Here is a 16,904-nt window from a genome sequence, read left to right on the forward strand (position 1 = left end):
CTTTTAACATCAGATGAAGTTCATTCTAGTGGACCAAATAAAAACCTTTAAACTTGGTAAACAATTCACACAATGAACATAACCAATAAGTGTTCCATCTGAAATAAAATCAACTTACCACGCCTCTTTATCCTTCTTCTTGGGGTACTTGATGAGGGGCAGAGGAAGACGCTCATGAGATCGCTGGGCTCGCAGGAAACGGTTACCTCTTTGGAACTGAGATTCAAGCCAACGAATTGTCTCACGAGCTTTTCCGACCTCTCTCTTCAACTCGTCTAGTGCTGACAGAACTGAGAATTCCGTAACATATAAGCAAACATTTCTTTTCCCCAGTCATTCTAGTCTGTAATTTGCATAGGAGATAAAAATCTCAAAGCAAAGTTTACCTGTATAAACTGTTGGACAGTAAGAACAGAGGGTCGTATTGTTTTCTAATCACAAATAACTAAACAAATATTCTAATTTTTTTAAATATATTAAAATATGTGGTTAAACTAACAATTTTCGTGTGAATATGGTATCATACGCGACTATGAGACCGGAAGAAACGTGCTTAGTATCTACATTAATTTTAGATTTATAATTTCATGCGCGACAAGATCTGTAATATCCTTCGTAATGTAATGTAACAATTTCTGGCGAAGTTAATAATGTATATTAATAGGATCAACACTTTGAAGGTAAGTGAATTACAGTTACTAATGACTGTAGTGACATTCAACAGATGAATATCACCCAGGGTGGGGGGGACACACACACACACACACAAACAGTAAGCAGAGATTGCTCATACTTGATTCCACTACAAAAAAAAAGTCAGATGTTAAAAGACCGTACATACCAACAGATGGAATGAGGATGATGAATTTGTGGGCTCCAACCAACTGTTTCACAAAGTGCATGTGATGAATGAGGGCATCACTATCAACAGCAAGGTAAGGTGAAAAGGCAGCACCTCGATGTCGAACTCGAGACTCCAAATCGCGTACTTCTGCACGGAGCCACAGTTGGCCCATGTGATGCATCAATTGCCCTCGGCGAGACGATGTTTCTGGCTTTGAGGCAGATGCTGACTGATCGTTGGTTCCAGCATTATTAACATCCGGCACCTGCCACCAGTCAACAGTCACTGCACCTCAACTTCTAAATTTAGAGAGCTATAACACCTTGTTGCCGTATAAATCACCAGTCATCGCACAATGTAAATGAACACATTGAATGTGACAGATCAGAGGCTGGTATGCTCGTAACCATGGCCAATGAGAATGATGGCGACGAACAAAGATAATAAATGCACAAAATAGTACGGAGAACATCACGCAAACAAAAAAAAATCCTCGACATTAATCACTATTCAAAGGCGGCAAAGTAATATCTCTGAAAGACTTCAATTACAACTTAAGCTCAACACCGGTAGGTTGACTTGGCAACCATTTGCATAAATCAAAATACCTAAACCATGGAGATGAAAGATGAATTATGATAATCTCAAACACAGAGTTCGCGGGTAAATAAAACAATATCTTCAGGCTTTTTCCTTAACTTCTGTTATTTTTCTTATTTATCATTTCCTGTTTCTGATCCTCATGGACCAGATCAGCAGGGAGTCAGTTCTACCTCTTCACCACTCCAAACTGGATGGAAGACTGCCAGGGTGGGTAAAAAAAAAAAAAAATGAATAAAAGAAAGGAAAAAAACATGAAAAAGTAGGGTCGTCTCTATTCATAAAAGGGTGGGTTGTAGAATGCTGGCAGTGGTGAAATAAAATCTAGTGTTTTCTCTCCCTTCATCCCCCTTTACTACTATGCATTTTCTTTTTACACAGCTTCTAAACTGCTGCTATTAACTCGTGCTATTCAAGTGGAATTTATCTTGCCCCCCCCCTCCCCTCCACCCTCAATTTCATGTTTTCTACTTCCATACGCTCTGCACGACTAAACTGCTAGCCAATTTTTTAGCCCCTTTAACCTGAATAACAGGGTAAATACAGTCTTTCAGAAATCCACATCTCTCCTTGTATCTTAGTATTGGTACTGTTACGATGAGGTGCGACTGTCTCTATAAAACTGGGGCTCTAAAGGGCCCTTTATCCATCCCCCAGACGATACGTTAGTGAATTTGTAATAAACAAGTCACTGTATGAAGATGGATGCCTACTGGAATGTTGCGCCGTGCTTCGCGATAGAATTTAATAAAAGTTTCAAAGGTCCTTACTGACTCCAGGACATTAACTAGCTAATACAACTTATATTTGCGAATACCTGCAAGTGGGAAGGAGTGTGTTTCAAATACAGAGCTGCAGTATACGGTGACCCCAAAACACATATTTTTTTTTAAATCAGAGAATATAAAGATGACACTGATAATGGTTAGCACGGAAAATGTCCATCGCAGACACGTTATATAGTGGTACAGGTAGTGTAGTTAACACGAAACGTTAGCGTTACTACAGAATATCAGGACGACCACCTAGTAATGATCCTAGACCCGTTCCATACCCTAGCGTATGTGGACGTCATATGGGGATTTTACCAACCGGATAACAACCTATTAGCTGAGCCCCTAGCTACCACGTTAACCCCCTCCACTAACCCGCACAACTCCCTTCCCATACCCTACATGATGGTCGGATTATATTGCATGCAAGTATTAAACCATAATAATAAACCGGCGTCGAAAATATACGAACAATTTCCATCTCATTTCCATGTAAATGAGATTGCCATTTCTCCCTCCATCTCGCCTCGGCCACAGGAGCGGTATCCTACCACAGTCTGGTCCAGCTTTACCTTTATATGTGGTCCACAGTATTATCAAGCATCTACTTCACAGCAAAAGTGTATAATCAAGCATTACAGTCTAATTAAACCGCGACATAATTAACATTACTTAATCACTTTCTTTACCTGGCAAATTTTCTCGAAGATCATGTATTTGTTCAAAAATTTGTACCTCATATTTTTGGAGTGTTGGCACCTCTTGCTAGTTCGTAAACAAAACAAAGAAACATCGATGGCATGAAAATGTCGAAGTGTCAATGATGGACCAAAACTGTCGTAACCGAAATCTGAAAACACAAGCCTACATTATGGAGATAAATACAATGACGCCCATTATTTTTAATTCTCTGATCTGTACACGTAACTCTCGCATTTCGCGACCTTATTTCAGGATCATTAGGAGCATCAATATCTCATCTGTGGCCATGGCAGAAGCTGGACCATTAAACTGCGCGCGCGGACTATAGATTAAGGCCTCTTATGGTGCAAAACTCAGAAAATCCACGTTTCCAGTCTTAGAATACGCCGTATAATGAGAGTCACCTGTACAGAGATTCGCAAAAAAAAAACTGGCCTACTGTAAGCATTTAAACATTCCACCGTGCGAAACATTCTGCCTCAATATTCAACTACTTCTATCTTCAGCCCTGAAGAATGAGACCGTATGTTCCTCCGAAATCTTTCTACTAGCAACAAAGCCAGCAGAGGCGTCGCTTAGGCCGTGTTTTACCGAAACAGCTTGGATGTGTTACACTTGCCACCGTAGCCACCGCCACCACTGCGCTGCGGCTACGCTCTGGTTCAGCTTTGACCAAGGGACCAGGTTTCGCCATACGCGGCAGCAAGCTGACCACTCTACAGGCCTACTGGATCTCTCTCCACCCGCCCAGTCTCCGGGCTCATGCATACATAGCAGATCCTACAATACACACACACACAGCAGCAGCCAGAATTCCGCGGTGAACCGCTCCAGCCAAGCCGACCATGGAGTTAGATGCACGAGAAGAGAGGGAGTCGGTCCCCATGCGAAATAACCCCATCCCTAAATCCAACTTCAACGATCCCCCCACCCCACCCCACCGCATTTTAACCCTATTTATCATCTTGCTTCTCTCTGACCTAATCCGACCTGTGAGAGAGGTCAGAGAACATCACAGGATTTAACATCTGCGTCTTTTTGTGTGTAGTCTATCCAGACATTTCCCAGTTTCGTTGGCGTGCAGACCTTACTGAATAGCGACTGGCTACTATACACGAAGGATACTTTATTACTTGAACAGAATAGGTGAGCTTCTAGAAATTCTAGAAACACAAGACTTGGTAGAACAGTTGAACTGGATGTGTGGTTCACAAATGAAATATCCCAGACCTACAATGCTTCTGCTCGTTAAAAATCGAAATTAACCACTGATTACGCTGTAAAGATAAAACCACCACAACATGAATTTCCGTCATTTTTTACATTGTATATACTTCGATGGACGAACGTTTCTAATATCTCTTTTCTGATTTAGTGCAACTAAAAATAAATATAACTCAGCTTTCCTCCGTTTCGTACAATTCTCAATGTAAACACCTATTATTTTCACAAACAAAAAAAAATCGTACTGGGGAAGTGTTGATTTTTTTGTATTATGTATTTTTTTAGGTACGTGTTAAAGCAGTCTCTTGCATTCCTACGACAGACACTGAGAAAGCCTTGAGAAAATCGAGATTCACTTAGTTTACGAGTCACACAAACACAATTTTGCGAAATTACCGTTCTACGGTAGAGACAATTCGAATACGGTTACACCCCTGGCAGGTGAAATACATTTCACCCTCCGATAAAGCTCTTCTGTCAGTCGATACAGTTTAACTAACAATGTACTTCAGTAAAGAAGTTAATACCTGTTATTCCGCCTTTTGACATAGCTGTCAATGATGATAAAATATCCATCTACTCCCACGTCGAGGAAGTGAAGCCGACACGTTCGCTGAATGGGTGTGGGAGGTGTAGAGGGAGGAACGGATGGATGGAACGCGACGGCACTTCGAAGCGGCGTCGACACGGGAAGGTACGCGATAAAATATTCCTTGTCGTCCAAGTGAGCAAAAGTCTCCCCAAAACCAGCTCATTCGTTGTGATGGCACTTTTCCCACATACATCCCCACCTCAGCCCCACGTCCCATGTTCCTACACTATACGTCTTCAATGCTAAAACGCTGCACGTCTCCTTCAAACCCTTTAAAGCCCAATGGAAACTTTTTGCCCTACGTGCTTCAACAAACAATTAGCAATTCTTCATTTTATATTTATGGGTTTCTACGATTTTCAATGTAAACAGCAATTACGTCCTTAAACAGCATTAACTAGATAATTTTCGTGACGAAGAAGAATTTTCTTTGAGGTCCGGACTGAATTATTTAGACGAACTTCGACTTCAATGGGTATAACCAAGTAAACCTTGCACCCTGGCAAATAATTTTACCTTTTTATTGTCATGCCCACCCAAATAAAATCCAAACAAGTATAAATTTGGATTGCAGTCATCAAACGTACACATTATGAGATACGTTTTCACATCTCCCGAGGATTTAACGAATATATAACAAACATACGATCTCATTAAAATTATAAGTGACACTAGATGTAGAACCCTTAATATTTTCGATTATATAAATCACTTACGACATGAGTTACATCTACCAAAACTGTGTTTAAGTGAACAAACCAACTCCACGGAGGAGTTATTCTTGAAATCTAACAGTCGCTCAGCTAGTCAAGAAGTTCCCCACAACCGAAAAGTTTCGAAGCACTCCCCTGCAAAATTTTCGCTGATGACTGTCGTCTGGGGTGATGAGCCGTCTAGTCTGGTAGAAACTGCGATGACAGAGATAAAGCATAAGACACGACCTGCTGTGGCCTTACACCACTCCTGCGGTCAAGTGTAGGTTGGTTCTCGGACGACCTCAGTCGCAATGACCGGCAGTAGCGCTCAGACCTGACGAGGTGCAGTAATTTATTCAACACCACCGAGACAGCAGCAGAAAGACACAAGGGAAGGATAGAGTTAGACGTACATGACATCACGCCATGCATACTCCACCACGCACAAGTGTTTACTAACCATAGCAAACACATCCCTCTCGTTCAAACTGTCATTACTTGCACACACTGTAAACGTAAGCAGGCATTATTTTCAGAAGGCTGCACGAACTAATATGTTTCGGGGTTGGTTAGTGTTGTGTCAAACTACGGATTGGATGACCGGGTTTCGAACCCCAGCGGAATCCAAAGGATTTTCTTCTATCCTTTGCGTCCGAAACAGCTCTGGGACTCACCCAGTCTCCTATTCAATAGGTACCGGGGAGTAAGGTGGCCGTGACGTGATGATGATCACTCACCCCCATCTAGTGTCGAGACCAAGAACGAATAGGAGCTCATTTTCTCTTCCCCAAACGAAGCAATGGTGTGCTTTACTTTAATAACTTTATAATTTGGAGTATAATCGTTGAGAAGGCAACAGAACACTCATCTAGTGAAGATATTCCTCGTATTTTATGCAACCCGAAAATTCATTACCGTGTTCACAACACCCCGCCAGTGGTCCTTATCACAAGAACTCTTATTCGAGCGGTTTGTTCTTTTAAAATTTGTGTACTGAAGAGAAAACCATACATGGGACAGTACACGGAGACATAACGAGAAACAGCAAACACTGTTCTTGCTGTCTGTATATGACACAATCCTCACGAAGTAGGTTAAACGCTAGTGGCTGCTACGGTTCTGCGAACTAGCACTGCAGCAGGGGAATTTCGAACAAACCCAGCCAACCAAGAGAGTAGACACATCACATATGCAATCTCTTTACATGGCTTCATTTTATACATGGTTTAACTAAGCCATGCTGAGAATCCAAATAGATCCCTGGAGGACGTGTATGCGGGAGGAGGAAAGATCCAGCCTCAGTGCTTCTCCGCATACGGATTGCCGTGTTTTCCAAGCTAGCATCGCGCGCGGGGAGCCATTTGGGTTGCCTATTCAGCAGGGGCCACCAACACGCTACAGTTACCCGTCTATATATTGTATGATTCTTGGGTCATTCGTATGCGGAACCTGACGGAGCACCTGTGTCTACTCGAGGGAGGTGTGCGAGTGCCTGGCTACGGTGAAATGAAGCCGCGCAAGATAAGACCAACAGAAACGGAGCGACTAGCATAAAAGTACACGCCACGTTTGGTAAACATTCGTCACGATGCGATGGAAACACTTGTCGTTTTCTTCACACAAAATTCAAACAAAATGTTCGACGACATAATTTTAAAATAAAGTGTACAAACACTAGATTAAAACAGCTGAATAAAATAGGAAATTGCCCGCCAAAAACGATGCGGAAATCTAAAGTAATAAACAAAGAGACATAAGTATTATCCCACAAGGCCCAAAACATCCCTTATCAGCAAATTATCGACAACCAAACAACATTTGAATGCGATCTCACTGACACAAACCTCTCTGAAGAAGATTGAACAATCTTATAATTTATTCTTTAGTTGCCAAGTACCGTTAACATCCACGCGATATAAAATTTAAATCCAGAAAGAATATTATATCATATAAATTATGTTATATCACACCAACTTTCATTATCTTTAATACAAACTTATTTAAATTATCAAAATAAATTAGTACCTAACGAGATAACTGCATTATCACTTCCACTGCAGGCACAAATGTTGGCAGCACCTCCTTCTTTAAATCCTGCTGACTTCTGGTTGCCCGGTCTCAATTTAGAACCCACAGAAATTAGATAATATTTCTTTAAAACATTTATCCATCACGCATTAAAATTTTTGCAAACATCCCTGGATTAGAGAATGCACAGAAACATTGACGAAGGTTTCCAAAAAAAGAACGTACGACTGAAAACGTTTTAAAACGTCCAATTTTATGCCATCGCCATCACTATAAAATTAAGACTGATCCCTCCCAGCTCAGGACTCAATAGGAACTGGTGGACTCTTCATCCGGAAATTAAAGCGAATCACGCCTCCTATATGCCTTCCTGATGTCGCGCTCAGACGCAGCGGCAAACAAATTCAACTTTGGTTTTACATTACCCACGACTAAACACAAGGAATACGTCATCCCTTCAAAGTTAATTTCACACGTGGCTGACCAGCAATTCGTTGATTCCAAAGAGATCATGATGCAAAATTAGGCTACTCTGATATTTATTACTAATTCCACCCAAAAGCAGAATTTTGAATACTGAAGTGCACGGGTAATAAAACACAGGCCATTTAAAACAGTGGAGCAACCAAAAATGTATTTCCCAAAAATATAACCATTCTTCAGTAAACGTTTCTTCGTAGTTTTGTAAGCCGCGATTCATATAAAAGCTACGACAACTTAATAAAGCGCGAACTGGTGATGTTTTGTCAAGAACTGTCGACACGATAATTAAGAATGAGTTTGGAAGTGAATGGGAAGGAAGAGGGCGTAGCCTACATCAAGTTATTACCCCAGTGAGTGCCAGCAGGAACGATGAAAACCACAAAATACTTCGCTGAAGATCGTCTTCCCTCCTCGAACATCGGACAGGAACTACAGCCATTATAGCGAGGTGCCAGGTCATGCAGTCGTCTGGAACGGCTGAGAAACCCCACAAGAACGCGCGTCATGATAACCTGCCTCAGAAACTGATCCACACACAATGTGCAATCACACGGTTCATTAAGTTACAAACTAGTTCATCTTTCCTTAACGCTTGTAGAATTTACAAATGCTGTATGGTTTAGATAAGCCCTACGTGTAGGGCGACACATTCTGATTCATTTTTAGGCGAAACGCAACCTTGCGCAACCCCTATTAAAACCTATCGGCGCGTGTGTCTGAAGGCATGAACAAACTCGAGGAGGATAAACCAATTCTGATAAAATAAGATACTGTAATATTCTACGAAAAACATTCAAAACCATTTAAATTTTCATTTGGTTTGGGCAACCTCAAAGACCACCTCACATAACAACAAAAGAACTTTTTTGCGCGATGAGTACAGTTCCTAACTTGTTAAAACTTTCTTCACGCACAACATATGTTGCACCATCAGAATTTCCTGTAACGCCTAAGAACTGGGTCTTCCATCTCCCCTGATCTCTTGGGGTTTGTGTTGCAGTCAGAAGCAGAGGTCAGCTGCGCACAGGTGATACATGAACAGCCCTACCAGTCCCTGTGGAATAGCGACAGGGTACAGAGGTCCCTCAGGATAAGATTAACACCATGACCTCTTTTCGTCTTCCCTCACATGCTCTGTCCTCCCTCAACTTGAGAGTCACGCACTCCCCCCCCCCCCCAAACTATCCCTTTTCAGAGTTCTACAGTTAATTCCTGACCGCTCATGCAAAAGCCTACTCATTAATAGCTCTCCAACACGTACAAACACGTGTACGGTCTATGACGGTCACACCTAATTAACCTATAGAACATACTCGGCCACTGGTATACATTAACAACAGTGCCATGGATGAAGCTCATATCATACGGCCCCCTGAATCCGCCTATTAGCAAACATACATACTACTCGAAACACAAACAAAAGGCTAGCAGCTCCTCTCATGATGTATACGTTTGCGGACAACGCGTGATATCTCTAATGCTCACTAACACAGTAGAGTTGCTCATACCTTGTAATTTCATCGGTTGCTTATTGAAACGCGTTTCGACAACCTGGTGAGTTTCTTTTTTGCAGAGTGGCGTCTTGTAATTAATTAAATTCTCTCCTACTGAAGCATATATTAACTGAGAATTACATCTAGATTGTTAATCATCACGAATTTCACTATAGTAGTAAATAAACTCGCCGAACGTCACCCTGACGATGGAGGCAGTGGGCACCTCTAAAACGTCAGTAAACTTCTACCAGATTACACCGCGCAACATCCCAGAAGACAGTCATCTTCATTAACACAAATATTTGGCATGAAACTTTGCAGGGAACCGACACAATGCATTGAATACAAAGGTCATTAGTGTTTTATGCTAAGCCTACAAATATGCACGGAGAAAAATTAACCGCGGCCCAAATATCGCCATGAAACGCGTACTTTAAAGAAATCTTCAGTGAATTCCAAGCTAATCGGAACAGCATGTTGAAGGACTGGGATTAATTTATCAACAGTCTGCAACTTTACTGCCATTTCATGACTTCCTTAATATCTTCCGTATATAAAGTGAAGATCGGAGACATTGTTCAGTCACAACCAATTCGCAATTCAAAGTCACATCTTCATACGATTCACAAACAACGAAAAACGGAAATAGTTATGTATCTACAGGAACCATTAAAAAATCAGTATTCATAAATAAGTTTGTAGTAGTAGTAGGATCACGAATATTTTGTCAAAAACTCAGAAGCCCATACATTTCACTGGTTGAAACAAGCCGAACGCGCAGACGCACGCTTCGGTGACAGAATACTCAATGTTAGGGAAATTATATCCCTGTAGGTTCCATAACTTTGTTTCGCTCCATTTTACAACGCTTTATACATTCAATTATTATAACTGGATTAGTAGCGAGCAAAGAGCAGGATTTTCGGTTTCGGAATCCGGGTTTTTCTACCTGAAGCAGACGAAGAGGGATGGAATGTCGATAACTCGACCATTTGTTGCTACAATACTCAGTCGTTCTGTACGTTTGTGTTGAACGCTGGGCCGATAATCAGCTGGAACAGCCAGCGGGGCCTCTGATTTTTACAGTAACAGTGCAGCGAGCTGTGAAGATTATAATCAATTAGGACAAACTGGACCCGATTGATCGATCACACGTTTAAGCACCGGGTAAAAAGGTTAAACTCATGTTAATCAGACATAATCAGATTAGCGACAATCAGTGTCGTGACTGGGGATAGTGTAAATATAGTGCGTGATATATCTGTTACTGCAGCTGGAAAGTTTGGCATGATTCGCTATTTAACCCTAACAACCCTCGAAATCAAGTGGAAAAACCTGTGTACCACCTTTAAAAAAATTTCACGTTAATTCATTTCAAGTGGAATGCAATTACACTCACTTAGTGTGACTCATACACAATGGTCGCCGTTAAGTTGATAGCAACAACCATCTCTCTCTCTCTCACGCAATCACGTGCATTATGTACCGGCCTATCGTTTTATATAATTGCGTTTATACTAATTTAGCATTATTTTTAAACCTCTTAACAGCCCTATGGTAACAATACGCATCATCTGCTTTAACATTCAATAAAGGCGAATCGTTATAAGCGATTTCGCATATCCGCGGATTTTTCTGGAAGTATCGTGAGGAGAATCAATATCCCAGCCGCGCCCCACTATTTTGATTCCGAGGACTATCTCAACTGCCTCCATTTTCAGGTCAGAATAAGAAATAATTGTATATAATCAACAATTTCTTAATAAGGGCGTTTGTACGTGACACTCAAGAGCATAATGGGTTTCGAAGCGACGATACTTAAATTCATAATGTTCTATTTTCAGTACGCGATGCTTCTTTATTTGTCGCCTTGCCCCAAAAAATAAATTATGCAAGGCAAGGCTAGTGCCGCGGACCTCGTTACAAATGTAAACATCAACACTCAATAACGGAAGACTGCATTAGTTTCGTTGCCATAGCAGGGCTGGCAACCCCCCCGACACTACAACTGCTTCTGATCCACGCTACGTGCCATGCATATTTATTGAGGTGCTGGGGGAAATGAGTTATTAGTGGCAGAGAGGAAATGCAAGGGCGCATAAAACTGATTACACATCGCGTACCCGTACAAAATAGACCTGGGGTGACTTTTATGAGGTAGAAATTGCAATGGTACCCTGTTTGGTTGATTATTGATTGCACACGACTGTAAAGGCAAAAGAGACCGGGCCTAATATGATACTCTCACAAACCACAATGCAATAAATAATTACATTCAACCAGGAAGAACAATATAGTCTGATTCGGGAAACAGGACATGTTGATTAATTTATGTTGTTTCAACTAAGAATGTTCATAAAAGAACTGAAACACCCTAACATCGATTTTAAAAAAAAACAGCTTTCAAAAGGATTACGCGATTGTATAAAAAAAAACCCAGAGCAGATTGACAATTTCAGTTTTGAAAGTGAGCGGAAATGTTTAAAATATTTCGTATCACGAAATGACGATTCGCTGTGATAAAATTTAACGACCATAAACAACCTGTGTCCCTCACGCAAGTAACCTAATTACTGACAGTTATGAAACTGTTTTCACAGTTAACGAGATATTAATAGCGTCCGACTTCCCTTTAGAAAAATATGGCTTTTTTTAAAAACAAATAAGAGGTCACGGAAGATATAGAAACGCGAACTTTACCCTTTTTCAATTCTGGAGTTAGAACGAATTATGAGATTTCTCAGAGTCGAGTAGAACAACGTTTCTGTCGTACATCGTCGGATATTAAAAGGCGACTTACTGACTATTAAAACAGGAAAATTTAGGCCTGTAGCCTACAGTTATTATTCCACTCTTACTACTCCGGCGAAATAAACTCGGCTAGAGCTGGGTAGATCCCAGAGTCAACATGGACGAGGTAAAAATCACCCGTCCCTGCCGGGAATCGAACACAGGCTGTCCAGCCCATAGTCCAGTCACTGTACTGACTTAACTATCAAAAGTCTATGGAAACAACGAAAAAAAGTCTCGTTCAGCAAATCCCGCACGTGACAAGCTGAGAAGACATAGAACAGGATATTGCGCCTTGATTCTCGATCCTCAACCCCACAGCCAGACGGAGTCGTATTAACCCCATGCTGGCATGTACGTCGGCAAACCGTAACCCCGATTCTCCAGCCACCCACCCCCCACCCCCGCGCCGTCCACTCTATCTAGTTATCTAGTTTCATTAGCAACTTTCAGCAACCTATTGCGTTTCGATCGAATTAGCTACTGGATTGCACCAACAAATGAAAATGTAAACGAAACGAGAGAACCAAGTCCTGGCTTAAAGCAAACAAGTAACTTGGGGGGGGGGGGGGGGAACAGTAACGAGAAGCCATTCCACTATTCCTCATTAACAGAAAATTAAGACTTCTGTACGGTATTCCGACGAGTAAACGTACAGTCGGTTTACGTTTGTAGACTGTTGAACCGAAAAGAATCCTTCTTCAGCAGAATTATCCGTTTAAACGATTATCTACTAAACTTGGTTACGATTTCATAAATCACTTACTGATGAACACGTGAACAATGCTTTATTTTCAATCCCACAAGTCGACGGTCCCGTTATATTGAGATCTGACACAGAAAGATAAACACAATTATCATTCTTCACTTGTAAGGACTCTGCCTTGTGAGTAATCCCTTACAGTCTCCCTAATAATAACAAGGAAGTTTCGGATATGAGCATTTCGATTGGCTCGAGGGACGTTATATCAACAATCGATTGATCGATCTATCGCACTCGCAGCAACGTCAATGAGCACGCACAGTAAATCCACGAATCTCATTCGCACCCCTATTAAAGTACATAACACGCTTTGTCAGTAGAATAGATCACTCAGTCACCACTACAGGGGTACACAAGAGACACTCAAAACAGGTAAATCACCTCTCTGAACTGTTACAATGGTAGCAGCGTCTATGAGCATGTCCAATATAGCGCGATATATCGAACTATCGATACACACATTAACTGCAGGAACTAACCAATATCGAAATCCATGTCCGGTAGTATATTTATCATCTAAAGTCATTAAATTAAATTAATTTGCTTCGGAAACTATTTCTTAAACTTAATGCGATTTCACTAAAATGATTTAAATTTACTTCTGAAAATGGAACGTAAAATTAATACGCGTCGCAGATAATTAGCTTGCGGGCACAGCATATTACAGACAGATTATTCCAAAGTGTAAATGTAGGAGTACTGCGATAAAATGGTCGTGGCCTGACTTGCCCCATCTTCATTTCCCATTCAGAACTGAGATTTGTTTATCAAATCTAAAACTTCTTGACGATGGTGAAGAGTCAATTGAATAAAAATCTACTTGGATATTATCCATCGTCTAGTAAATATAAAACGTAAAACGACGTTTCGGAGATGGAACTCTATCTCCGTCTTCAGGTTCCTACACAGTTGGGCCCACTAGAGAGAGCTAATCCCTATCTCCTGAAGACGGAGATAGAGTCCCATCTCCGAAACGTCGTTTTACGTTTTATATTTACTAGACGATGGATAATATCCAAGTAAATTTTTATTAAATTGAGATTTGTTTTCTTAAATTCCGGTCATAACACCTAATTAACCTTATGACGTGCGAATATGGGCGCAAACCTTTTTAGAACAACATTAAGACGACCACAAGTTGATGTCAAACATTACATTTGCAAATACGAGATTCGTTACATTTGCAGGACACATTAAATAAGTTTTATAAATCGAGAGCTGCGAAGAAGGAATCTCACTTTTTTTTCAACACCGAATAGTACAAAGGCCCCATTCTTCTCTTTAACACAAACGTACTCTTTATTGATCTGATCCTACCCCGTCAGAGCTCTATTGGTTCTGTCGTTTCGCTGCCTCCTCGCCCCTCCCTGTCACATATACGTGCTCTGAGCTACAACTTAGGTATTATCGAATGCCTTCACAGTTTACTATAGAACCAAACACACTCCGCTCATAACATCAGAATGTAAATAAAAATGGATGAAATTTCAACTTCCTAGAGCTCGATTCTGTCACAATGAAAATAAAATAAGAGAAATAAACAGAGAAAATTAAAAGTAAATATGGCGAACTACGAACACTATTGCTAGGATAACAGACGTAACTCGTAATAACAATCAGAACAATTTATACCTGAATTTATCTTCAGAAATTACTAAGCTACAGTGCAGTGGAAATTGTTGATACGACAACGAGCGAACGAAAAAAGTCTTATTTTAGATAATGAGAATAGATTGTTGAAGGCCAACTTGTGTTGGGCAAGGCCGTGGTCTAGGCAACACCGAGATTTCCTCCGGGGGCTTCCCCGGTTTCTCCGTGGCATACCAACAATTACTCCATTCACACACAGAAGAAGGCAATGGCAAACCACTTCTGGATCATCTGCCAAGAACGTATATGAACAGGTCCCAGTCCGAGAAAAGGATGGAAGGATCCTGTTCATATGGACCTGTCGTCAGACAGAACACTAAATAATAATAAAAACTTTATGATGGCAGTTTGCAAGAAGAGTTAACAACTCTGACGAAAACATTAATATTTCATTTCCATAATACACAGTACGAAAATACAGGATATTTTCGACTGATCCATTGGTCTTTTTAACGCAACAGAATTATTCTATTTAAAATGTATTAACTATACCGAGACTCTGTAAAAAAAATAGCATACCAAGAAAAGATATTTTTATATTTGTATCACGTCGATAAAATCTCGATACTCCCAGCTGTCATTTAACTGGCTCACACATTCTGTGGGTGCACTTCACCGAGTTTACGGTACACCCGGAACACGAGGACGACCACAAAGTAAAAGATCTTACTATTAATTACAGTGGATTCCGCTTAATTGTGACACATCGGGACTAGAACACTTTGGCCAAATTATGCGAAGTTCCACGTAAAAGAGTTAAAAAGGTTTGTTCTTTAAGATTTGTCCCAAATAAATGGCTGCCCCCGATTAAACGATGGTCCAATTAATCGGAATCTACCGTATTTCAAAAGGCACGAAACCTTGATTACTTTCACGTAATTCGCGAAAATTGTGGCAGAGAAAAGAATTAGGCCTATTATAAACAGAAAAAGTCCTCAGCCAAAATTAGTTTTGTACCCTTATTTGAGCCAATATTCTGTAACAGCGAAAACAGAGATTACTTTACAAACGCGTACATCACATTCCAAATAATGAAAATGGCGTACGTTCGTTCAGTCCTTTAAAGTGACGGGAACACTGAATATCATGACTAGAGAACAATCACGAAATAATCCCTTTGTTAATCATCGTTATACGTGTCTAATTCCAAAATTTGATAACCTCACAAAGGCTTCAGACGTCATTATAAATCATCACACAGACCAATTTATTTTCCAATACAGCATTACACATATTTATAATAACGTAAGTAGCTCGCGTATTAACAGACGATATAAAATTTCCACTGTCGCAGAATGTTTTTATTGAGGGGGGGGGGAAAGTTTTAAGAAGCTGTAAGAATACCAGCACCACTATTGCTCTAGACTAAGGGCTGGATAACCAGGGTTCGACACCAGACGGGGATATTCTCTTCCGTGGAGCTGCACTACCATTTCCCCCACCACTTCACACGAATCTAAAATATAACGTTCCTGTTTTTTTTTCTTTAAAAATCTCATCATACGAAATGTACATATTACTCGCGAATCTGCAATTTTTATTTGTAACATTTTCAATACGGCGTTTACTTAAAGGAATTCAAAGAAAAATAATGTGTGACTTTCTGTTTTGAATAAAGATACATTTCTGACAGCTGGGAGAATTAGATATTTAGCATATTTTCATACAATAGCGTACAAAGTGTGATTCGTGTCTTTTAATATACAACGTCATGTTTTAACACGCTCATTAGGCGGAAGGATGGCATACTTGATAGTCACGTGGTTATGAAATAGAACACAAATATATTTGATAGGTAAACACTTTACTCGGGTTATTTTCGTCACATAAAACATATCGATTCCCTGTTAAACGGGGGGGGGGGGGGGGGGGGGGGAAACTAGACGTTGTGTTGAAAACTTGAAACTGGCGGCAACACAAATGTCTGAAGTGACGTTTGATATTTTGAGAATTCGGTCCGTACCGCAAAGAAAACACCACAATTCACCGTTACAAAGATCAGGTCAATGCTATTCACACTAAGAATCATACGCAACTCATAATACAAAATGTAGCATTACAGTACTGATTTTAAAGATGGTACATATAGTTACCACACGGATATACAGAGTTAACTATAACGCTTCGCGAGCAGTGAACGATTTCTGACACGGTGATAAATTATAGAAGGATTTAGTACCGAACGCAAATAAGTTACCGCGAAAGAACATAATACTGCCATCTCTGGGCAACTAAATTTGACACGGTTATAAATTATAGAAAAA

General features: G+C 40.5%; 1 protein-coding gene across 1 annotated transcript in view; it reads right to left on the reverse strand.

The window, feature by feature from the left end:
* Smg5 (Smg5 nonsense mediated mRNA decay factor) overlaps positions 1–16,904 on the reverse strand; it is a 28,781-nt gene that overhangs the window by 1,555 nt on the left and 10,322 nt on the right. Inside the window, exons 12-13 of the mRNA XM_022066406.2 lie at positions 842–1,109; positions 119–290 (exon numbers count right to left, since the gene is read on the reverse strand). Of these exons, the coding sequence (XP_021922098.1) occupies positions 119–290; positions 842–1,109 (440 nt within the window). The remainder of the gene's footprint in view (positions 1–118; positions 291–841; positions 1,110–16,904) is intronic.

This window comes from Zootermopsis nevadensis, unplaced genomic scaffold, assembly GCF_977971745.1.
Source record: "Zootermopsis nevadensis isolate Lab colony 2312 unplaced genomic scaffold, Znev_1.0 Znev_ptg000008l, whole genome shotgun sequence".
Taxonomy (NCBI): Eukaryota; Metazoa; Arthropoda; class Insecta; order Blattodea; family Termopsidae; genus Zootermopsis; species Zootermopsis nevadensis.